The following is a 26,072-nucleotide window of genomic DNA, read 5'->3' on the forward strand; positions in this document are numbered from 1 at the left end:
TGGGCATAAAGTCAACCCTACGGTTGACCAGTAGTACTTGGGTACTATATATACGAAGTACTTGTATTGTTTCATTTGAACATTTCTATTGGAGCTTTCTTGTGTGTGCACTCTTGCTCACTTGTGTTCACAACCTGTCCCTACAGATCCAAAGAAAGGTATGAGATTGTGGCTACGGGTTCTTATGATGCCAGCATGGGTCTTTACAAGCTTGATGCTCAGCCCTATAATCAACTTGCTAAGGCTGTCTCTTCTACTATACTGTAGGTGATTTATGGCATGCCGGGTTTGGTCATGCACATCACAGAGCTTTGGCATATTTGCGTAATCTTAATATGGTTGAAGGATTGCCAAATTACAGCAGCGAGGTGTGTGAAACACTGAAAGCCCAGGCTTTAGGCTTTATGATCCAGCCACCCACAAGGAAAGTAATCATAAGAAGATATATTTTGTTTGGATAGCATGATAGCATGCAGCCCATCAGTGAGGAGTTACCTCCATATGATGATACACCTCTGAACATCATTATGATGCTGATTTGGGTTCTCCAGTTGATGTTCCCTCTACCTCTTAGATTCCAACAGGGTTGCTGAGGGTTCTTTTCCCTCAAATGTTTCAGATTTGCAGCCAACCCATGGGGAGGGACAGCCCAATATTTGGAAGCATTATCAGCGCCGTTCAAGGGATGTTACTCCACATGCACTTCTAGATGCTATTCCCAATGAGACAACAGAAGTGATGCTATTCCCAAACGAGACAGCTGAAAATCCAATTCCTAGATGGCGGGCTAGGTTGACACTTGCAGATGCTAAAGATCAGCTTATATTGGGGAGAACCAGGGTCGGTACTCAGAATGCTAAGAAGCACGTGAATTTTGCTCTCATGACCCAAGAAGCTGAACAGCGCTTTGAGGATGCTCAGGGCAATCTAGCATGGCAGAAAGCCATGGAAGCTGAGATTAGATCCATTCAAAAGAATGCTACATGGGACTTGGTTGATGCGCCCCATTGGCAAGAATGTGGTTGGCACCAAATGGATCTACAAAGTAAAGTATCATATGGGTAGTACGGTGGAGAAGTGTAGAGCCCGTTTAGTTGCCAGGGGTATGCAGAAGAAGAGGGGATAGATTATGAGGAGACTTTTGCTCCAGTGGCCAAGATGAATATAATTCACTCTGTTATCCCTCTTGCTGCGTTTTATGGTTGGTCTGTGTACCAGATGGATGTCAAGGCCGCCTTCCTTTATGGGGATCTCAAGGAGGAGGTCTATGTGCATCAGCCCTAGGGTTATGTTGTTCAGGGACAAGACAACAAGGTATGCAAGCTCAGGAAATCCTTGCATGGGCTGAAGCAAGTGCCTCATGCATGGTATCATAAGATACATCAGTTCTTCCTATCCCCGAGCTTTGTCAACACTCATACAAATTTATATGTTATGCAACAAAAATCATATTTGGTCATGCTTGTGCTTTACGTCGATGACATCATACTCACTCATAGTAATTTACAGCGAATTGCAGCAGTGCAGTCCAAAGGGGTTATTACAAAAATTTAAGATGGAGAACTTTAAGCATGTGGCCACTCCATTGGAAAAGGGAATCAAATTGAGTAAGCATGATGCAGCTAAAAAGGTTGATGGCACATTGTACAGGCAGTTGGTGGGCAGTTTGATCTGCTTATGCTCCACACGGCCCAATATTTCCTATGCCACAGGGCTTCTTAGCCAATTCATGCATTGTCCCATAGTCATGCATTGGAATGCAGCGAAGAGGGTTCTCAGATATGTACAGGGTACACTTTCCTATGAGCTGCATTATGCTTCAAATGGTGACATTTCTTTGAGTGGCTTCACCAACTTAGATTGGTCAGGGGACATTGATGATCGATCGTAGGCTCACTTCTGGCTATTGCTTCTCATTGGGATTAGCGTGCATCTCATGGCTCAGTAAGAAGGAAGACCACCTGCCTCTCTCCTCTAGTGCAGAATACAAAACTACAAATTCAGCCACCATGGAATGTATGTGGTTAAGAAATCTTCTGCATGACTTGCATCATGCTAGAGTTGCATTGCTATTGGAAACAATCTTGTATTTCATGATCAAATGAAACACATAGAAAATCACTATCATTATGCATGGGCTTGTATCATATATGGCTTCATTGATCTCACATATTGTTCCACTAAGGACAATGTGGCAGATATCTTAACTAAAAGCCTGTCAACACCTCTCTCACACGACGCTTCTGAGGCAAGAGGTTGGCATTCGTCATAGCGATGACTAGCAGCCTCCAGAGAGAAGAGCATAAATGGCCTACAGATGCTTGGGTTTAGGAGCACCTTGCTGCGACAAGGGCTTAGCATTAGATGCTATTAGATCAGAAAGCAAGGTATGCCTTTCATGCCAGAGAGTCATTCTTGACTCAGATTAGACACATAAATAAGCATTTTTTCTCTACTCTTGGCCCCAGACATAGTAGAGAAATTCTACAGATAGATCCTAATGTTGTCATGCATATTGCTATAGATTTCTATACCTCCCTTCTTATTGCAGATTCAGACACGCAGGCCAGAGATGATGCTAGGGATGCTATTTGGGAGTATATTCCTATGTTGGTGAAACCTGCTATGAGAGTCTTAGATGATGCACATTTCACCAACACAGAATTCAAGATTGCTCTTATTGGCAAGTGTCCAGGTTCGGATGGACTGACTCCTTTTTTCTTTGCTTTCTGGGATCAGATTGGGGATCAAATTACCTCCGCCCTACAGGGCATTTGGGACTCGGATGAGATGCCTGACTCACTTACAAAGGGTCTCATTTATCTTATTCTGAAAGGTGGTTGTAGGAATTTAGTGTCCCAATGGTTACCCATCACTCTATTGGGCACTTTGTACAAGATTTTAGAGAAAGAAATCAGCCTTTGTTTGCAGCCCATTCTTCTAGACCTCATTCATGATCTGCAGATAGGATTTGTACATGGAAAAGGCACATTTGATAACATTTTCTCATTTTGGGAGGATTTTGAGTGGGCCATGCATAGTGGCACAAGCCTAGCCATTCTACTTCTGGACTTTGAGAAAGCTTATGATAGGGTAGATTGGAGCTTTCTGAAGGGAACTCTACTTCATTTTGGATTCACAGATGCTTGGATTAGAGGGGTTTCTACTCTCTATAGATCAGACCACATCGAGGTACTTATTGGAGGAGTCAGAGGAGACAGGTTCCAGATCTCTAGATCAGTCCTTCATGGATGCCCTTTAGCCCCCTTTCTTTGTTTGTTTGTGGCTAAAGCTACGAGTATCTTCATTATATCTCAAGCTGATATTGTTGGTATGAGACTTCCATTGAGGTAGGATAATGAGCTTTTGGACAGTGAGTTGGCAGATCACATGGCTGTTGTTTTGGATGCCACACCACAGACGCTCACTTCTTTTAGGACAGCCTTGTATTTGTTTTGCATGGTGGCAGGGGCACATATAAACTGGCACAAATCCAATGGCTTTTGGATCAGTGTATGAAGACACTCTATATTGGGAAGCTGATTTTGGTTTCACATGGATTCAGAGGGGTGTTTCCGTCAGCAATTTTCTCATGTGCTGGAGATCAATAGTGTAATCTCCTCTTCTAGAGTTTGGGCAAACTAGACTTGGCATCTAGGGTTCTGGTGGTCAACCAAGAGTTATTGGCCACTGCTTGGTTTACTTGCTCATGCTAGTGCCGCTCTAGGAACAATATCAGTCAACTCAAGAGACCTATCAGAAAATTTTTATGGAGTGGACTTAATGGGATAACGGATGCCATAGCTAGGGTAGCTTGGGAGACCCTCATACTTCCCACTGGGGAAGGGGGCCTTAATATCATCAACCATGACTTGCAATGCAGGGCCCTGCTTTGTAAGATAGTGGTTACAGGTTGACAGGAGCCTCGTAGGTAGCATATAGACGTACTCCCATCCCAGGAGGAGAGTGGATGGACAATACTAGATGGATTTTTACTTCAGACCCGCTTAGGCCTCCCTTCTCTCCTCTTATAGCTACCATTTTGAAAGCTTGGGATAGCTTCAAAAGTACGCTTCGGAGAGTACCACCGTCCTCTCACAAAGAAATTGATAGGCAGCCCATTATGTGGAATGAAAGCATACTTGATGAGCATGGAAGACCACTAGGATCTTCGCACTATATGCAGTGGTCCAAATGGGAGAGAGGCCCTGCATCCTCTGTGGGATCTTCGAAAGACTTCAAGAAGTTTCCATAGGATTGGAGAGTTTTATTAGTTGGTCATCTCAGAGGGAGTGTAGGGAGGATTCAGCAGATTGATGCAGCCATTCCAATGGAGTGGATGGATACAGATGATATGCCACTTACGGATTCCACTTGGTTGGGTGCTTTCACTGGGACAGGTATTCCTATGGAGGTTATTGCTTTGTGGGATGCACATGAGGATGCCTTGGTTTTTTATGTTACATCTGGAGGGAGGCTACTTATGTCTTCTAATGATATACTTCATGGGGTTCCCTTCCAGCTGGTCAGGGTTGCAGGTTTTATGGAGCAAGGCACAGATTCACAGTTGGTACCTAGATCCCGACCCTTTTCCTCTGGCTCTAGGTTCATCGAGACTTTGGCTGTATGGAGGTGTCCCTATCAGATATTTGATGTGTCACCCTGGAGAGTGGGAGTGGATTAATGAAGGGCACTGAGAGAAGAGCATCCACTTCTTTCATTACATGGTTAGAAATGCCAAGAGATTTCAGCCTAGTTGTAGATGTTGGAGGCCCTCTAGATCTCCTCATTGGGACAACTTTCACATTTCTGATTATGTGCAGAAAACCTGATTATGTGCAGAGAACCTTTTTTAGGAGACTCTGGAAATACCTAAGGAATAGAAAAATCACTCTTTTCTTTTGGCTTTCTATTCATGGAGGGATTGTGGTGAACGTTGTGTAGATAAAAATGAAAAAATGTGTTTCACTTGTTTCATGTTGATGGGTGAGTGCATAGCTATGTACATAGCTAGTTGGTGGTGGCTTTGAGCTATGGACACCCTCATAAAGGACTCTACACTGATGATATTTTCTTGAGATGGTAAACACTTCTACTAGGACTTAAGGGAAATGATGAGCCCAAGGTGTAGGTGCATCAGGCACTCTAGAGCATTTGGTGTGGGAGGACATGTCTTTCATTGTTGTCCTAAGCTATGTTTATCTTGCCATGAGTGCTCCTGATTTGTAAGTCCTATGGGCAATTATATCATGGGTTGTGGCCTTCATGGATGTGCAGTTATATGTGGCAATCAAGCAATAAAAAATGTGCTAGAAGGTTATGTGCATTGGTGGTGCCTAAGGTTGGAATATAGGCACTAATTGCCTTGGTATAAAGTTTGAAGGGAAGGGTGGAGAGTGGTAAAAAAGCAAAGGTGACGTGGCTATAATAAAAAAAGGTATCCATGCAAAGGTGGCTACATAAACGAGGCGAGGATCTTCTAGATGGCGAGATGGCGGAAGGAGCTCACAGGTGAACTACTAAAAGGATCGACAGAGGAGGGATCTGGAAGCGTGGGTCGCGACTGTGTGAGCGATGGAGGCCTTTGGCTGGGGATGCGCGATCAAAAGGAGAAGCGGGAGTAGTTCCCAGGAGCGAAGGTTCTGTTGGGGAGGCTGAGTGCTACCGGATGTAGCTTGGGCGTTGCTACTATGTGGGGGGGAACCTTGGAGAGGAGCTTGAAGAGTGGAGCGGAGGTCGCTACAGCTGATGCAGGGAGGAGGAGCCCAGTGCGCAGGGGAAAGGATGGCGCAGAAGAAAAGAGAGACCGGGGAGCTCTGAGAAGGAAGGAGTCAAGGGACTAGAGGTGATGGGAGAAGGAGCTTGGAGAGCAGGTGGAGTGCGCATCGCTACTGCAGGGGAGATTCATCGAGGGGATGATCACGAAAAGGAGGAGAGCCATAAGCAGAGTGCTTCGTGAAGGCCAGTAGGGGAGCAAAGGAGACCGGGAACCTGGGTGAGGAGACAGAGTCACGGAGCTGGGGATGACTAGAGCTGATGGGTATGGAGGCTCATAGAAGCGGAGGACCTTGGAAAAAAGAACTACGTGAGCTCGGGGAGCATGCGAGCTCAAAGGTAGAGCTGTTTTGCATGAGCAAGAGAGAAATTTGATGCTGGGAATCATCACATGAAAGGAGATGAGTTGCTGAGGATCGATGCCCTCTAGAGAACGGGCTGGACACACAAGTGTAGAGGCTGGTGGAGAGTTCGTGGGCTGTGGTGGCGAATCTATATGCACAACCATTGGGACTGGTCGAGGTCAGCATATGCAAGCACGGGGTGACCACTTAAGCTAATAGGATGATGGCAAAAGTGGCATGCTAGCCAAGACATCAAGAAGCCTTGCTTTCATGTCTGCGAGCAGTTCGGGATGGGCTGGTTAGTCTCGTCAAGTGAGTGCACGATTGCTTCAAAGCTGAGGGCAGAGAGGATTTTGACTAAGCAAGCTTTATGAGTAAGAGGAGTGCCAGGTGTTGACAATGGTCACGTGCATGAAGGGTTGCTGCTTTTGTTGGGAGGTTCAGAAACTTGGCCGTGGGTGTCACTACTATATAAGGTGGCAAGAGAATAGCTATGAGGTAGCTATTATAGCTTGAAGGCAGAGATGAGCAAGAATGGCGGGCTGCATCATTACTAGTGCTTGTTGTTCCCGCATCATTACTAGTGCTTGTTGTTAATCTTTGGGAAAGATATAATAAGATTTTTGACCATGGTCACTTTGTGGGTGGTTGTCTGGTGAGTTGTGGGATTGGATGCATTATGAATCTGAATGCTTTGTGAGCTTGAGTTCAGTCACTAGGAGATTGTGTTGGGCTGTGTAATCCACTAGGTTGTTGGCTATCAGAGGAAATGTGGCCAGAGTGTGAGTTGTATCAGAAGGTGTGTAGAGAGAAGGATGTTGAATGAATGCCTTTTACCTTGTGATTGTGCTATGCAATTGTTTTAAACGTGGATGAGTGTGGCTGTGAAGGCGGATTAGGCTCTACTGCTTTTGTCCATCCAACGTGTGGAGGTCCAGCTTTGGGGCTAACCCTAGATGTCCTCATTGCCATTCTGCGATTGAGACAGTTCAGCATTATCTTTGGGGGTGCAGAAGACAGGCAAGGATGATTTGGAAGGGTGTTCCGAGGAGATTATGTATTTTTCATACTTCACCCTTCTTCATGACTTGGGGTTTAGTGGCTTTGATTTCTCTCACAGGGCCTCAAGTCTTTTTTGAGGGACATGACTCAAATGGGGCTTTTTTGGGTTGCCAACACGTCATGTTCCCTACATGATGTTACTTTTACTCCTTTCAGAGCTGCACATGTTTCGGTAAACACACCATGTGAGACTATGGCTAGTATTGTAGCTTGGCATATTTGGAAAGCCAGATGTACAGAGGCATTGGATGGATCCCAAGTTCACCCCTCTCAGACATTGGCCAATATTTGGACTGATACTATACATACCCTGATGGCAATTTGGACGACTATGTAGGGGTAATCGAGAGTAGCCTCTATTAGGAGGAACACTTTCTTTAGAGTTTGGAGGGGGTCTCCTTTCTTCTCTGATTCTGTCTCAGGGTTGATTTGGCATTTTTAGCCTCAATCCTAGTTATTTGCTAGCTCTTTTTTAGCTTTGATTTTCATCATTTTTTATTGACATGATGTATTTTTGCATAGATCTTGCTCTGCAGTTTTCATTCATACTAATAGAAGTATTTTTGTACCCCCCCCCAAAAAAAAAAAAGCATAACATGATTAACCTATTTCTATATTCCAGGGCCAAGAAGAAAGAAAGTATTTGATGGAGTCAAATGCAGCAAATGACGACAGATGTGATCACAACTTTCTACACAAAGATGATGTAGGCCTTGTTTGCATTGTCTGTGGGCTTATAGAGAAGGATATAGAAGCAATTTTCAGCCTTATGTGGGGTAATGTATGTTTGCTACTCCCCCTCCGAAAAACTACTCTCCTCCCTCCCTGTCTCCTTCTCTCTCTCACACACACACATGTGCACACATGCAAGCACACACACTCTTTTCTCCCCCCCCCCTCTCTCTCTCTCACACACACACTTTTTTGTGAAACCAAGAGCTATAAAATTAACATGAAATCAATGTACATGACATTAGACTCCAAAAGAGAGCCTAATGGAAGAACTCAAAAACATTGAGAAAACACTTGAAGGCTAGTAGCATCCAAGTCCCTCGCAACATAACTATCATATAAGGATTGCTTGAGGGACATTTTGAAGAAACCATATGCCTGAGGAAACTGTTGTCCCATCCTAAAATGCAATCTTTGTGTCCAGATGGTCCATAATACCCAAAAACGAGCCCAGTGAAAGAAAAGGAGGAATGGAGACATCTGAGATGAGAAGCATCCAAACATCCAAAAAAGTTTCCCAAATCTGATAGAGGGAAACCGAAGTCACAGCAAATGAGAGACATGAGTGATCAGTATCCGAGAGTGCAGGCAAGACCATAACAAATGGGAAATTGTCTCGCTGTGATGAGAGCAACGGGGGCAGGAAGAGGAAGCAATACGACATGCTTTCAATTTCACCCCAATGGAAAAAGCTCCCACTATACATCTCCAAAAGAAAAGCCTCTGTTTCAATGGCATTTTTGCTTTCCAAATGTTCCTGAGTTTTGATTGCCACCAAGATAAAGGCTTATCCAAATTCCAAAGAGTGTTGGCATGCTTATCAATCCATGGCGGTGGAAGAAGAAATCTGTAGACCATCGAGGATGTCAAATTATGCATTGAAAGTGAGGAGGTAGCAGGAGACAAGGAAGTCAGATTCCAGTCTAGTAATCTGTCCTGTACAAACAGCAGGGGGACAAGAACAAATGGCTACAACATAGTTGTGAGTATTCTCCAAATGGGCCTATGGTGCAGACCCAAGGGGAATGTCTTGCAAGCTTGTGGAAATGAAAGCACATAACCATGTGGATCCACCACATCTCCGACCAATATTATGCCCAATTTCATAAGATTATATGCTTTAATAGGTGCCTGTAAAGCAAGAGGTGATTCAAACACCTTGCTCCAATGGATGCTTTCCAAACGGAGAGAATTACCAGGATGAGAGGAAGCACCTGACCATTTAGCATAAGAGAGAATTCTCTTCCAATCATGAATAAAAGCAGTAGAAACAGGACAGCCTGGAATTTTCCCTTGAAATGTGGTCACAGCTGCTTCCCAGTGATCTGTAATCCAATGCCCATATGCATGGGACTGCATGAATCCACACATAGCTGCTAACATAATAGCCCATGGCTGTTTTTTCTGAAAAAAATCAGCAATCATAGTGCTCTTTCTTGCCAACATATGAAACTGAAGATTGAGAATATTCAGTCCCCCATGAGTCTTAGGAGAACAAACAGACTGCATGGGAAGTAATCACAAAGCCTTTTTGTGAGGTTTGCTTTTCCAAAATATCTCCATAGCCTGGGACATATAGGAAGCCAAATGCTTATAGGACCAGGGAAGAAGAGGCAAATAAAATTGCACATATGCCATAATGATAGACTATACTATCCGAAGTCGAACATGTAGAGGCCAAGTCGACAAGTGCCAGTATTCAGCTTCTTGTTAATCTTTTGAAGCACCCATTGAAGCTGTTGTTGAGGGGTAACATTCCACCCAATGGGATACCCTAAATGCCTCACAATAGTATGGGAAGAAATAATGTGGCCTAGCCAGAGAAGTGCATGCCAATCAGCTTCTTTCAATGCTAGAAGATTCGATTTCTGAAAGTTGATATGCAGTCCAGCAGCTAGGCCAAAGTCATTCAAAGTATGCATCAAATGAGAGAGGTCACTTTGAGAATTCCTGGGCATGAAATATGAATCATCAGCATATGCCTGTGCAAGGAATGGCTGTGCCCCTGGAATTTGCAAATGCTTATTGAATTGTTGTTTGGCAAGCTTCTGAAAACAACGGTTCTCTGTATGGCCAAGCTTCTTGCAATACATATATTTGAAAGGTCTGAATGGTTTCTTACCCTTGGAATATTATGCCTGCTCCTCATGGACATCCTTGCACCTTCATTCATGATCGAGAAACATTGCAACCATTTCATCAAAGGAAACATCCTGTGCTACATGAAGCGTCGGTATGATATCGCAATACTAAGCAATATCCTCAATGCTGGAAAAGAGGACAGCCACCTGATCATCTTCCCAACAAGGGCCTTCAAAGCAAGAAGTCACGTGATGAGGGATTCCATATAATTCAAATGAGCATGAAGAGAATCTTCATGCATATGGAGCTTAAAGAATTCCTATCTAAGAAATACTTTGAAATTGATAACTTTGTTGCCAAATAAGTGCTCTTACTTGTCCCACAATTCCTCTACAGTGTCATAAAAAATCCAAGTGATGAATAACGTCATTAGACAAACCCAAACCAATGATAGAAAGACCTTTGCCATTGAGAGTTTTTCCCACGCTAGAATTTTCTCTTCATCACATTCATGTTTCTTGTCTTTGCCACTAACCACCTTCCACACACCTTTCTTCATTAGCAGAAGCCTTAGCTTGGTTTGCCAAGTTGGGGAGAGAGACAGAAAGAAAGAAAGAAAGAAAGAAATTTTATTAAAGGTCCACGGAAGGCCATACATGGCCTATGGGACACAAAATCATCCGAAAGGAAAATACATCATCAACGATGCGCCAACTAGGTGGCCTCATCGTAATACCGCTAAGATGCCAAAAATGGCTACAAAAATCCTAGATACAAAATGAAATGAAATAGAGTACCAAAATTGCCTAGATACAAAATGTAAAATATGGAATATGAGGAACATCGTCTTCCCTAAGGGGTCTGTGATCCAAAGAAATGATGGAAGTCATGGCCATCGACCATGCCTCCTGCCATGAGTGTGAAGATCTGGGCAAGTGTCAAATGGGCTGCTGGCGGTGCCAAGTCTCCATGGAGCAATCTCCTCCGAAAATCTGCCATCATCCTCCGTCGTCTAGAAATAAAGCGACGGGTACGGCCTCTGTGTAAGATCATCCTGCGGTGCTGCCGGATCATGTCATATGTACATCCTCGGGGTGGAACCATCGGTGCTCTCTGGCAAGATGGGCTATCTCTGTGCTCATGGTCCTGCGCCTCGTCCTGCTCCTCATGAATAACCAGGTCTCTGGCAGGGATGCGACGGTGCTCTCTGAGGAATCTCTCTCTGTATCTGGTGATCTCCCTGATGAACAACGCTAAGCAATACTGATCCTCATACTCCATAATCCGAGAGAGAGGTCCAAATCCGTGCCCAAATAAACAGTGAAATCTGCCACGGATCTCATAATATAAAGGGCATCTGCAAACAAAGTGCTCCTCAGTCTCCACCTCCCCCATAGTGCAACAAGGGCATATCCTAGTCTCTCGCCTGGGTCTATGTCCGGTAGCTGTACGACGCATCCTGCCGGCCTCAACGTCTAATCTGTGGGAAGATACCCTGAGCTGGCCCAAGGCAATCCTGAGTGAGTGCGACATATGAACGCCGATATATCCTGGGGATATGATGAAGCCATCCTCTGAAATCCTGAGAAAATGGTCACGATATGTGGCCATCTTCGTAGGAAGCTCCGTGGGATGAACCCAAGTGCGAAACGTGTATAGCTGCAACAAATCTGCCCTGATAACCTGACTGAGCTCATGTCGAGTGAGAGGGAGGCGAGGGGCATCTATGCTGTATCGAAATGGTGGCAGCCTATCCATATCCAAGCCCAGCGAGGTGAGCCATGTGGAGAGTGTGTGGTACCAACAAAAAGTATGACCTCTCTCCTCTAACATCTGCGAGGATGTCAGTGCTAGCCACGGTAATCGTGCTCTGCCTGCTGCTGAGTCTCCGAGCGCCCTGATCCTATGCAAGTACGTAACTGACTGAAATGCTGCATCTAGCGCTAGGGGTGTAGCTCCGAACTCTGCGAACGTAATCTGATGCGGTACCGTGGGCTTCGCTCTGATCAATCTGGAGAACATGATGATCTGTAACCTCTCTACTCGTCTCCAATCTGCAACCCTGAGATCTCCTGCCCAAAAGGGGCTAGCATACATGACTGCAGGTCTCACCAGCGTATCGAAAAGTAAGGACTTCGTGTCGGGATGCTGAAAATGTGACTGTGCACACTGCCTCTCGAGAAGAGCCAAGGCGGCATACCCTCTACTGATCCTATCTCGTGCTGCATGCGTCATGGTGAAGACTGGACCTCTAAATGTGGCACCCAAATATGTATACTCCCTGACTAGCTCCACCTCCTGCCCATCAAATGTGAAAGAGAACTCGCCTCTCCTATAAACCTGGTATGACGTGTTGAAGACCATGACTTTGGTCTTCCCAAGGTTTACAGACAACCCTCTGTCCTGACAAAAGCTGTGGAGTGCATGGAGATGTGCCTGTAAACCCTGCTGGGAGGAAGAAATAAGAACCACGTCATCTGCATAGAGGAGAATCGGTATCGTGGATCCTGCCAGTAAAGAACCTGTACCACCCATCGTCTGTATGTACATCTCTAACTCATCGATATAGAGACCAAAGAGTGTCGGAGACAAAGGACACCCCTGCTTCACCCCTATCGTACTGCGTACTTCCCCCGACAGCCCCGCCCGTGTCCTGACTCTACCTGTGACTCTCTCATACAAGGCCATGATCGCCCATTGAATCTCCCCATTGAATCCCAAGTCACGAAGTCGCTGGAAGAGTCTGAAACGCGGCACAGTGTCAAATGCCTTTCTGAAGTCCACGAAGCAACAATAGAGCCGTTGCTTACGTGACTTCGCCTCCTCAATCAAAGACCTGAGTGTGAAGATATGATCTAGAGTCGAGTGCTCTGCACGAAATCCTGCCTGCCCTCTAGCTCTCATGCCTGTCGCCTCGGCATGGTCATTTATATGTCCTTCTAGAATGGTCGCATAAATCTTGGCCATGACATGGCCAATCATAATGGTCCTGTAGTTCGACGCCTCCAAAGGATCCCCCGACTTGTGTATGGGTACTATGGTATTTTCTAGCCAACTAGGTGGAAGACCTGTACAAATGGACTCGTTAAAAAGACGGGAGAGGACTGTAGCTAAGGCATCAATCCCATGGATTACATACTCCGCTTGCAATCCATCATGGTCCTTAGCTCTCCCAGTCTTCAAACGATGAGCTGCTGCTCGGACACTATTGGATGAGAATAAGGCAGAGGAGGTGGGTCTAGGCACATGGGATAAGTCGATCTGTGGCTGGTCTGGAATATCATATAAAGTGGAAGTATAGGCAAGCCAAACCTGCGGGTCTGTAAGAGGAGTTTGAGATTTCAAGCGAAGGAATTTCTTCCAGAATTCCTTGGAATCACAGCTGAAAAGTAAACTTCTCAGCTCCTCCTCATTCCGGGCTAGAAATTGGCACTTTTTGCGTCGCACCAAACGCTTGTAACTCTTCTTGGTCTCAATGAGGAGGGGAGACTTCTCCTGTGTCTCAAGGCGAAGCTTCCTGCGGAGTTCTTTACACTCCTCATCATACCATCCATTACAAGGCACAAGACCGACTGGTGGAGGACTGGATGTGTGGCAAGTGACGGGGAAGGACTTGTGGGCTGCTGAGATGATGGAGGTATGTACAAGGTCCCACCGATCCTGTGTGGAGGGTAGGGCATCGAGAAGGTGCGGACGGAGAAGACCACTCAGGTGCTGGCTATAAATATCATCAAACTGGTGGTCAAAATGAACCTCATAGTATGGCTGACGCTCATGATGTCTAGAAGGGGGGGCATGAGGAATCTGGGTAAGAATAAAGTGCAGACGTGCATGATCGGCTGAAGGCATAAAAGGGTCGACTGTGAGGTTATGTACAAAAGGGATTAAAGTCGGGGGACCCAAGACGTAATCAATGACGCTCGTGCCACCACCCGCGAAGGGAAAACATGTGGCTGTGGATGAATGCGGCCACTGTCGAAGTCCATTATAAATGACCATGCCGTGCGATGAGAGAAGCTCCAATAGGCGATGTCCCTGATCTGTCACCTCTACCCCTCTATCTGAAGATAAGCGTGGAAAACTCTCATCTGGGGCAGCTGGAACTAAGACTGGATCCTCAGCAAAGTCCAAAATCTCTGCCTGTCTGTCTGATGTCCTCGCGTTGAAGTCTCCTAAAAGGATGACCTCTCCGCGGCGTGAGTACTCCAATACATCGGCTGACAAATCCTCAAAAGGTGACTGTCCTGGTCCATCTGAGGCATAACGAGACTGTCTCGGGGGAAAGTAGCATACTGCAATAAACAAGTCTCTCAGGGGGGGTCTCCTGATCCGTACCCAAAGATATCTGGCCCGATGGTCTCTGCTCATGACTGTGAGTATCGATCTGAGATGCTCTCTATAAAGAACTGCCACACCGCCAGATCCTCTGGCTCCTCCTGATCGTCTAGTCTGCTGTCGAAAGACAGACTCCCAGGCATACCCTGTCACCTGCGGCAAGCCTCTCTCTGGGCTCTCATGGGTCTCTGTAAAGAAGACGATGTCCTGATCAAAAAAGGCCTCTCGTAAGTTGCCAGGCTGAGCTGTGAGGGAACCATTACAGTTCCAAACTGCGAAACTCAAGCTATCTGGCAGACTACGTGTCCCATAGGCCTCGTGTCGTCAACTGTGGGCTCCAGCCGGTCTAGATCGTATAGCTCCTATCAAAAGTCTGCCCTCTCTGATCACGGCCCACTTGCCCTCACGACGGGCAACATCCCTCTGTGCAATGAGACGTCTATGCTCCTCCCACTGAAGAGCTGTAAGGTCCTCATCCATGTGAATCTGTGGATGGTCCCTCAATCTGGATCTCCTTCGTAATGCTGCGAGACGGGCCTCAGCATCTCTGAATCTGATGATAAGTGGCTGGTGCCGTGCTGGATCCCGGCCCACTCGATATGCAGCTACTATGCCATGATCCTGAACTCCGAGTGTCCCAGATATGAAATCTGTCGCCTGATCCATGGCTGATCTCGTATCTGATCGCTCAACTCCGCGGATGCGGATGTTGAGGGCCTTCTGAGCTCGCCGCTGACTCTCGGCAATAGTCTCAGAGACTGTGGTCTGCTGGGCCTGTGGGGCTCTACGCACAACGTCCACCCACTCTGAGGTCTTCTGTACCTCTGTCTGCAGTGTGGCCAACCTCTCCTCAACTGCTGCACTAGCTGGAGGAGCTACATGCAGCTGCTGGAGGCGATCATCGCATGCCACAACATGCTCCTAAATGCGTGTCTCCAGCTGCACTATGCGCTCAGCATGTGTCCGTAACTGGATATCCCGATCAATATCTCTGGTATGAAGCTGGCGAATATGGGAGTCCTGATCAGATCTATGACTCTCAACTGTCGATAGCTGATCAGTCAGTGTGTGTATCTGTGCTGTGAGAGACTGAATCGCAACGCCCTGAAGTCTGCAAGTCTCCATGCACTGCATAACTAAATCTCTCAATCGCAGATTATCTGCCAGGACTGCTTCCGCTGTGGAGGGTGAAGGGGAGAGGGGGTACAAGGATGAGGGGGTAAGAGGGTAAGAAGGTGAGTAAAGGAGGGGTGCAGAAAATGGAGGTCCTGAAGAGAGAGATCCGGTAGAAGGAAGTAGGGAGTCAGGGACCGAAGAAGAGCCTGCACTAGGGGAGGAAGGGGCTGAAAGGGAGGGTCGGTGGGGAGAGGTGGGAAGAAGCTGGGTAGGGACTAGGGGAGGGGAAGAAGAGGAGGGAGGAGGCTGGGTAGGGAATAGGGAAGGGGAGGAAGAGGAAGGAAGAGGATGGATAGGGACTAGGGGAGGGGAGGAAGAGGAAGGAAGAGGATGGGTAGGGACTAGGAGAGGGGAGGAATAAGCAAGGGAAAGGGCTAGGGAGGAATGAACGGGAGCAAGAGGAGGAGGTGAGACTGAAGGAGGGAGAGGAGGAGGATTGAGTAGAGGAGGTGGGTAGGAAAGGGTTGGGATTGAGGCAAGGGAGGTAACCGGAAGTGATGGGGGAGATGGAAGTAAAGGAGATGGGGTCGGAGCCACAGGAGGATTGAGTAAAGTAGATGGGTAAGAAAGGGTTGGGGTGGAGGCAAGGGAGGTCGTTGGAGGTGGTGGGGAAGGAGATGTTAAGGGTAAAGAAGAACTTGCCTCTTCGGCTCTTGTACTGCTGCCTATGCTTTTATCTTTCTCTACTTTTGCTCCTTGGAGGGCCATGGTGGAGCTCCTTGTTTGTGGCATCTCCTTACTCCTGGAAGTGCTGAATTCTCTGCTCAAAACTGCCTCTAAGGGCCATGGTGGAGCTGCTAAATTCTCTGCTTTCAAAACTGTCAAAACTGCCTCCTTTTGCCCTCAAAAACTGCCCCTTTTCTGTTTTTCCTGCACTTTAAGGACACTTGCTGTAAGTCTATTCGCACGGGGGGGGAGAGAAGTTTAAGACTTTCCTTAAACCCCCTTCCCTTCCAACAGAGGCTTCCGCAGGGAGCTGAGCTGCTGGCTTGCACAGGGAGGTTGCGGGGCTGAGCAGGAGCAACAGGGAGCTGAGCTGCTGGCTTCCACAGAGAGGTTGCGGGGCTGAGCAGGAGCAACAGGCAGGAGGCGAGAGAGGAGCAGCTTGCGCAGGGAGGGTTGGCGGGGCTGAGCAGGAGGGAGCTGTTGCGACTGAGCAGGAGGGAGCTGTTGCTGCGAGAGAGGCTGAGGCGGAGGGAAAGGGGCTGAGCGGGTGAGTGGCGGGCTGAGCCTGAGCGGGTGAGGGAGGGAGGGGAGCGGGTGAGTGGCGGGCTGAGGCTGGGGTGAGAGAGAGTGAGCTGCGAGGGGCTGCGAGGGGGAGAGGGGAGCTGCGAGGGGGGGGTGAGGGGCTGCGAGGGGGGGGAGGGGTGAGCTGCGAGGGGGGGGAGGGGTGAGCTGCGAGGGGAGCTGCGAGGGGGGGGTGAGAGAAGAGAGGTGGGGAAGGGCTAGGAAGGAAGGCTATGATACCAGAGAGAGAGAGAGAGAGAGAGAGAGAGAGAGAAACACACTAAGAGAGATCACGCACAAGAATAGAAAGGAGTATGAGTGACAAAGTGAGGCAATAATATGTCACAAAAATACTGGAGGGACAATTTTAGTAAGGACAGCACTACTGCAGGCAGTGCTAACAAAAACGTAAGAGTGACAAGGATGGAACACCAAGACTACAGCTTTTCCAAGACTACAGTGGTAAATGTGCGCTTGGCAGCCCACTTCAACTGGAGTCTTCCCATGAAAACTCAGGTACCCAACCCCTTCACAAGCAATGGATTTTGGATCAGTGAGATGATGAGGACACTCCAGATTGGGGGAATGACATAGGTTTCACTTGGATTCAAAGGGGTATTTTTGTCAGATATCTTGGATGCTAGGTTGGGGTGGGCATCTCCCAGCACAGTAGTTTGCTCCTATGTTGGCGAGTATCAGGAGGAAACTCATCTTTTGGAGTTCTTCCAGACTTGACCTTGCATCTGGAGTTGTGGTTGTAAACCTTGTATTATTGGCCACTTGTTTGCTCTTGTTGGTGCAAGTCTAGAGGTTGTATCGCTCAGCTCATGAGACCTATTAGGAACTTCCTATGGAGCGGCTTAGATGGCACCTCAAATGTTGTAGCCAAGGTGGCTTGGAAGACCCTCATTCTCCCCACAGGAGAAGGAGGTCTCAATCTTATTGACCCGAACTTACAGTGTATGGCCTTGCTCTGCAAGTTTGTAGTACGTGGATTGATGCTTGGACAGGAGCCGTGGAAAGATTTCTTCTCACGCAACATTCAATCTTGTACTCCATCTCATGGGGAGATTGCATGGACAGCATCAGATAGATCTTTAATTCATCCCATCTCAAATATCCCCCTTCCCCTCTCATGGCTGCTATTCTAAAAGCTTGGGGCAGCTTCAGAAACACTCTTCGCAGAGTTCCATCCACCTCTCGTGAATAAATTCACAAGTAGCCAGTCATGTGGAATGACTCGATATTGGATGACCATGGCATGCCACTTGGAGTGTCACACTATATGCACTGGTCTAGATGGGAGAGGGGACCTGCTTCTACAGTAGGCGCTTGGCAAGCCTTTAGGAGACTTCCAGAGGATCAAAGACTTTTAGCAATTGGCCACCTCGGAGGGAGGTTAGTCAAGATACAGTAGATAGATGCAGCCATTCCAGCATATTGGATAGACACAGATGACATGCTGATCACAGAGTCCACTTGGTGGGGAGCATTCTCAGGGACGGGCATTCCTTTATAAATTATTGCCCTACGGGATGCACATGATGTTGAGATATCGAGCTCCACTCGCGATATGCCAGGGTGACCGTTGTGTATTTATGTCACCAACTTGTTAGCTGGAGATGCGGTTGGTACACGGCCCACGAATAATAGCTGGATGACAGCTATCCTTATCTACTCTAGTTTGTGGCTCAGTTAGTATGCCACCTTAGTTAGTTGAGTTTGGTTTGAGACCCACATATAGGGTTCTTCTATTTTCTTTGTACTTGAGTTCTTTTGGCTTACACAACTAAGAAGAGGAAAACTGTTTTCAGCCTCCACCTTTGTGTGTATTCCCCCATTGTGTATGTGAGAAAGCCGCAAGTGAGACTCCTTCCCTCTCTCCCACTATCTTCACATGGTATCAGAGCCTTGTTCGTGGTAAGGAGCTCAAGAAAGCAAACCAAGTTCTCGGTGTCCTGGTAAGAGGAACAGTGTTGCTTTCCTATTTCGAGTTTGGGAGCAAATCTCTGCAGGTAGCACAGCCAGAAGTGCAAGAGTGCATTGTCTCAGATTGAGACGCCCTTCGCGGTGTAGCGAGAGTGCAGTATATGTTGCGGGACAAGGGCGAAGCCCTTAGTGACTTTATTTTTCTGATTCGAGGCCATCTCGAGGCCCGTTTTGAAGGCGGAAGTTCTTCGCATGCACTCAGAAAAAGGCCCTGCTTTGGCTGTACGACCACTGCTCGGCTAGTCGGTGAAAAGTTACCGCAGAAATCGCATCGTATGCCTGTGTGCAAAGATATTGGGAGTTGCAGATTCATGCTTGTTGCCTGTTGATGCAAAATTGTCACTAGGAAGTGACTGTGTGGTGAAATACCACTTTCGTCAGTTTTGCAGATCTGCCGTGTGAGGCAAAAGCTGTGTTTTTTGCAGTGACAGAATATTTTGCGGTGTTCAAAAATGGCATCTGATTCTCTTTCACAGATTGTCACTGAAAAGCTCGACAAGAATAATTTCCAGGCATTGAAGTTTAGAATGACGAATTTCCTTATGGGAAAAGGCTATTGGGAGTTCATTACAGGAAATGAAGAAGAACCTGTTCTTCCTAATGTTCCCAATCAACAGGAAATGCAGGCATTTAAAGGATGGCATGAGAGAGTCAGGAAAGTTATGTACTGGCTTTCTATCAGTATTTTGGACTCCATGATTGTGCATATTCAAGATGCAAGTACGCCAAAGGAGGCATGGGATACTTTGGCAAAAATGTACAGCACAAATACGCAAGCCAGGAAAATGCACCTCAAGCAGGAGCTGCACAATGTGCAGAGAGAAAATATGAGCATCAATGACTACCACATGAAGGTGAAGAAAATTGCGGATGCACTTGCTTCCATTGGGTCGCCAGTGGATGATGACGATTTAGTTTCTGTGACCTTGAATGGTCTAGGAAAGGATTATGCACAGTTCCGGACATCCATTGCTGTCCATGAAAAATTTCCTGATTTTGAGGAGTTGATTGCTCTTCTAATTTCTGAAGAGCAGAGAAATGGGGGTGCATCTTCTTCAGCAGGAACTTCAAAAGAAACTGTCTTCTACTCAAATGCTGGCAGAGGTAGAGGCAGAGGTAGAGAAGGCCGAACCGTGGTAGAAATCAGAATATGCAGCAAATGCAAGAAAACCAGTCCTATGCAGGAGGATGTGGTAACTCTAGAGGCAGGGGGAGCCAAAGAGGTCGTGGTGGATGGCAGAGAGGCCAAAATGCAACAAACAGCAATGTTGAATGCTACTACTGTGGTAAAATGGGGCATATGGCTAAAGACTGCTACAAAAAGCAGAATGACATTATGAATGGAAAATTGCAGCAAGGCAATTATGCATCCTCTAGTAGACAGGGTGATGACAGAAATGAGCATTTGTTTATGGTGCAGCATATGACAAATTCTGTGACAAGTGCTAATGATTTGATCATCACAGGTGATAGTGATGAAGATATCCTTCATGTGAAAATGCTATTGAGGCAGAAGTTTGAGATGAAGGATTTGGGAGAGCTGCGTTATTTCTTGGGCATTGAGGTGATTAGATCACCAAGTGGGATACAGCTCTTGCAGAGGCAGTATGGATTGGACATGCTGTCCAAATATGGGATGACAAGCTATAAGCCTATTTCGGTTCCTTTGAAGCAGAATGTGAAGCTGAGCGCAGATGCAGGTGAGCTTCTGGAAGACCCTACTATGTACAGACGCATAGTAGGAAGTTTGATTTACATGACTATTACCAGCCCAAATTTGAGCTATGCTGTTGGGTTGGTAAGTCAGTTTATGTAGGCTCCAAGGAAACTACAGCTGGATGCGGCTAGACGCATACTCAGGTATGTGAAGTCCACATTGCAGTATGGACTATTTTATGAGGCTGGGGTTCAGATACAGTTGCATGGATATACTGATGTTGATTGGGCTGGTAGTATTTCTGATAGACGATCTACCAGTGGATATGTGTTCTCTTTTGAGAATGCTGCAGTCACTTGGAGCAGCAAGAAACAGCCTACAATTGCCTTGTCGAGCACAGAGGCTGAGTACAGGGGTGCAGCAATGGTTGCATGTGAGGTAGCTTGGTTGCATAAGCTACTCTATGATATGCATCAGTCTACAGATGGGCCAATTGTCATTTATTGTGACAACATGAGCAGCATATACTTGGCAAAGAACCCAGTCTTTCATGCTAGAACAAAGCACATTGAGGTGCATTATCACTATGTGCGGGAGAAGGTTTTACTAGGTCTTATTGATCTAGTTTATGTCAACACAGAGGATCAGGTAGCTGACATATTCACGAAAGCATTGGGCGTAGAGAAGCTGTGAAAGTTCAGAGACCTGTTTGGTGTGTGCAGAAATTGGGATTGAGCTCGAGGGGGAGTGTTGAGATATCGAGCTCCACTCGCAATATGCCAGGGTGACCGTTGTGTATTTATGTCACCGACTTGTTAGCTGGAGATGCGGTTGGTACACCGCCCACGAATAATAGCTGGATGACAGCTATCCTTATCTACTCTAGTTTGTGGCTCAGTTAGTATGCCACCTTAGTTAGTTGAGTTTGGTTTGAGACCCACATATAGGGTTCTTCTATTTTCTTTGTACTTGAGTTCTTTTGGCTTACACAACTAAGAAGAGGAAAACTGTTTTCAGCCTCCACCTTTGTGTGTATTCCCCCATTGTGTATGTGAGAAAGCCGCAAGTGAGACTCCTTCCCTCTCTCCCACTATCTTCACACATGAAGATACCCTAGTCTTTGATGTTTAGTCGGGAGGCAGACTTTCCAGATCTTCTGATGATATTCTTTTGGAGGTACTATAATCCGGAAAAGAAATCAAGACAAGAGGCTAGAGGATAGGTATGGCGACGCTTGAGGGCCATTGAGGAATAGGGAACGTGAGGGGAGGAGCGTTAACATGGGTGGGGAAAGGGATTAAGAGGGGAGGGAAAGAAGAGGGAGACTATGGCACAAGGGGAGAGGGAGAGGGGAAAGAGGACTATGTACATGGGTGGAGGAGGAATGTAAAGATGGAGACATCAAGGGAAGAGGGCCATGCTTTATTTAAAAGGAAGGGAAGGGGAAATCAAAGTACTAGCTAGGTGGCTTTACAAGAATGAGCGTGTGCCATCAAGGAATAGCCCCCTCCTTTTATAGCCAAGAGAGGGGGTCTCTCCCAATAAATGCATCCTTCCACATGCATGGTGTGTGTGGAAAAGTCTCCCATGTGGGCTAGGCAGTTACACACTCTCAATTGTGTGCGATAACGCTTGGCCATATTTTTCCACATATATCAACTCCCATATCCCAAGTCTATGATACTTCCTTGGTCTCTTCCCAATTTTATAATACGTTCAAACATCTAGGAGGACAAGTGGAGGGTTGGCACAAGGAATCTTGCCACCTCATCCTACTTTTCCCATTATTTAACTTGCACTCTTGGACCTTCTATACCTCCCCCACATGGGCCTGTCCTATATGGAGGGAATAACCTAATATAATATCCATCTCCATCTATTTTATATTACTTCTCCCATGGACTTTGAGCCATGTCTCACTAAATGCAGGCATGGGACCGCCTAGGTGGAGGGGTGGCACATGGAGTAACCATTCCACCTTACATTTTATAATATTACTACCATGGATTATGTACATCACACCTTATGGGTCCTCTTATGTGGAAGGGTGGCACATGGTCATGCCCTACCACCTCAACCCTGGGCCCTATGCACACCATATTTTATTATACTATTGCCACACATACAAGCACACACTCATATTTATGCCTTTTTAGTTTGGTCAAATTTATCCATAACAATTCCCCCCCCAGGCAAGGAATGCACAGCATTTCCATGCCTGGGACCATCACGCACAAAGAAGGGCTTGAGATAACACTTGTTGATCACCTTCTTGCCATATGGTTCATGCAGCTCCTGAACTTGTACAGACCCATTGCTATGTTCCTTGATGACTTTGTATGGACCGGCGGTCCACAGCGGTAGAAAATTCTTATCCATTTGGTGGTCCAATCTGTTATCAAAGCATAGCACAACATCCCCCTCAGCAAAGTGTCTTTCCCATCCCTTGCGAATCTTAGCATCCAAGCGGGTCTTTTGTCGATTCTTTTGGATCTCTGTTTGGTGTAGTGCAAGGCGTCGGGTTTCATCTAACTTCTCAAGTTGTACCAATCTGGCCTCTACATGTTCATCTTATGTCATCCTCTGTTCTTGTGCCAATCTCAAAGCCGGAATCTCTATTTCTAGTGGTAAAACAGCCTCAGTACCGTACACCAACTCAAAAGAAGTGTGACCTGTAGACATTTTATGAGTGATGTTGTAAGCCCACATGGCTTCAGTGACCTTTTGATCCCACTGGCTCCCATTCCTTGCGGCCATTTTTTCCATGGTTTTACAAAGGAGGCCATTGGTCCACTCTGTTCGACCCATGGATGCTGGATAATAGATGCTAGAAGTGCGATGATCAATACCCATGCCAAGCCTTCCTACCAAAGAATTGACATGGTTCACAGGTTTTGCAATACAAAGTGACATCCTTAAACAAGGTTGGCCAATAGTATCCAGCATGTAAAATCTTCTTAGTTGTATAGTCACTGGCATAGTGGCCTCCACAAAATCCATCATGATAATGCTTCAATACCTTAGGCACTTCATCTGCATCAATGGCCCGTCTTAGTACCCCATCCATGCCTTAACGGTACAAGACCCCATCAAAGAGAGTGTAGCGCCTACTATCTCTTCGGATCTTCTTTCTCTCATAGCTAGTACTTTTTGGAGGAAAGGAGAAAGCAATCAGAAACCTATAGATACCACCATACCATGGATCCCCAACTTCTATGGCCACTACAATGGTTACATCGAGGCACTCCTCTAAATCAATCAAAGCATTCTTCAAGTTGGAACAACCCCCTTTCACAAATTTGAAAGAAAAACCATATTCTTGTAAAACTGCCAACCATTTGGCCAACCGGCCCATGGGATTTGGTGATTGAAGAACCTGCTTTGCAAGACCATTGCTAGAAATTATAATGAAGGACTTTCCAGCAACATAATGCTTAAATTTCTCAATGCAGAACACCAAATATAAAACATGCTTGTCAGTCTCTGAGTAGCATCGTTTCGTGTCGAGCAATTGTCGAGAAGCAAATCGATCGGGATACATGAACCGATCCTTCCCTTGCTGGAGAAGAATACCTGCCAGAGTGTGCTCACCAAACCCAAGATTGATATAGAAAGTCTTTGACCAATCTGGATTGCGTAGAATAGGTTTTGAAGCCAGAGCCTTCTTGATTTGTGCAAACCCATGATCACAATCCTTATTCCAAGAGAAATCAACCACTTCTTTCAATAGCATAGTCATGGGTCGTATCAAAGTAGCATATTGATCAATGAAGCAGCGACAGTATCCTGCTAGATTGACAAATGAGCGTACCTGACGTGTGGTTGTTGGTGGGGAGAGCTTGAGGATAGCTTCTACCTTCTCGGGGTCAGGCTTGACACCCTCGGATGAGACAATATGTCCTAGTAACCTCCCTTGAGTGGCCCCAATGATGCATTTCTCAGGGTTGAGACTGACACCCTCGGATGAGGCAATATGTCCCAGTAACCTCCCTTGAGTGGCCCCAATGATGTATTTCTCAGGGTTGAGACTGCCATTCGCATCATTGATCCTTTGGAAGGCCAACCTAACCTTCATGACATGCTCTTTACGTGACGAGAATAGACAAAAATCATCTAAAAACACCTCCAAGAAATCCCCCAAATAAGGAGCAAACACCATCTACATAAATCTTTGAAAGGTAGCAGGAGCATTGGTAGGCCAAATGGCATTACTTTGAATGCAAATGTCCCCCAAGGTGTGGCAAATGTGGTTTTAAGCACATCTTCTTCGGCAATTCTGATTTGATAAAACCCGAAGTAACCATCACAGAAAGTATATATCTCATGACCACTTACCTTCTCAAGAATGAGGTCTTGAAAGGGTAGAGGATGATGATCCCTCTTGGTGGCCTCATTGAGTTTCTCATAGTCGATGCAGACCCGCCACTTGTTGTTTTTCTTTGGGATGACTACCACTGGTGAAATCCATTCAGTATTGTGAGCCAGAATAATAAAACCAGCTTCTACAAGCTTCTGCAACTCCGAGTGCAAAGCATCGGTCTGTAGAGGCCCTAATCTCTGATACTTCTGAGCCACAGGCTTCGCATCAGGCTTCAGCTCTCTCTTGTGCTCTATGGCAATCACATGGCGAAGGTGGTGGCAGCTAGTTGCAAAGAGGTCAAGGAAATCTTTGAACCTTTCTAGGAACTTGTCTTCCTCACTTGGAGTGAGATCTGGGGAAAGCATAGATTCAAGCTGTTGAGGACTAGCTGTTACCTTTTCTATAGGTGGCGGGGTTGGAGACACCCCCATCATGTAAACTTCCTCATCTGAGAACTCCTCCCCCCCGTCTGATCCTTCCATTGATTCAGACACTGAGGATGAGAGAGTATCACTGTCTTGCTCCTCTTCTTTTGGTTCTGTGGCATCTGGTTGTGCACCGGGATCTTCTCCTTAGAAGCACGAAAAGACATGTGTCCTGTCTTCCAATAGCTGACTGCATCTCTCTTTCTCAACCATGGTCTCCCGAGTATGGTTGGGTAACTCCTGCCTGTATCTTCAATGTCCACTACATAGAAATTGACGGTGGTGGTCAACCCATTGACAGTGATGGGCAAATCCTCAATGACTCCTAGGGTGGCGAGTCGTCAATCATCTGCTAATATGATTCGAGTGGAGGAATGCCTTGTACATTTCAAATTCAATTTCTTCATAATTCAGGGCACCATGATATTACATGCGGCTCCCCCATCAATACACACATTTTTTACACGACAATTATCTATGATGACATCTACTATATGTGGGTGTTGATCAATTTCTTCAGAGATAGAAGAGACCTCTCGTACCTTTTCCTTTTTATTGCTCCTCCTTGTTGAGAGCCCTTGCTGCAGCTCACGTCTCACCTTAGGGCTTAATGCTATTAGTTGAGGGAGCGTGATGCTCAAAGAACGATGAGCAAGGTCCTAAACGACCGAATAGTCTTCTTGCCCCGAGCCAATGGGAAAATCCTAGGGTGACCACTTACTCCTGTGAGATCTTTTAGTCTTCTCTGTTGATGGGTTTGCCATCTCAGCATCTGAGGGCTCTGAGAAGAACACCTTCTTCCTGAGGCGGCCTGGTCCACTGTTTGGAGAGGGGTCCGAGGTGGTACGACTTCTTTTCCCGAGGTCAAGGATCTCTACATCAGAATCCTCAGTGCCAGATTCACTTAG

At 46.4% G+C, this 26,072-nt stretch overlaps 1 protein-coding gene across 1 annotated transcript in view; it reads left to right on the plus strand.

The window, feature by feature from the left end:
* LOC147890611 (protein CHROMATIN REMODELING 35-like) overlaps positions 1–26,072 on the plus strand; it is a 119,053-nt gene that overhangs the window by 16,766 nt on the left and 76,215 nt on the right. Inside the window, exons 3-5 of the mRNA XM_087390326.1 lie at positions 2,552–2,836; positions 4,401–4,570; positions 7,804–7,962. Of these exons, the coding sequence (XP_087246452.1) occupies positions 2,552–2,836; positions 4,401–4,570; positions 7,804–7,962 (614 nt within the window). The remainder of the gene's footprint in view (positions 1–2,551; positions 2,837–4,400; positions 4,571–7,803; positions 7,963–26,072) is intronic.

This window comes from Dipteris shenzhenensis, chromosome 19 (genome assembly GCF_047967505.1).
Source record: "Dipteris shenzhenensis isolate YYH24624 ecotype China chromosome 19, Dip_SZ_1.0, whole genome shotgun sequence".
Taxonomy (NCBI): domain Eukaryota; kingdom Viridiplantae; phylum Streptophyta; class Polypodiopsida; order Gleicheniales; family Dipteridaceae; genus Dipteris; species Dipteris shenzhenensis.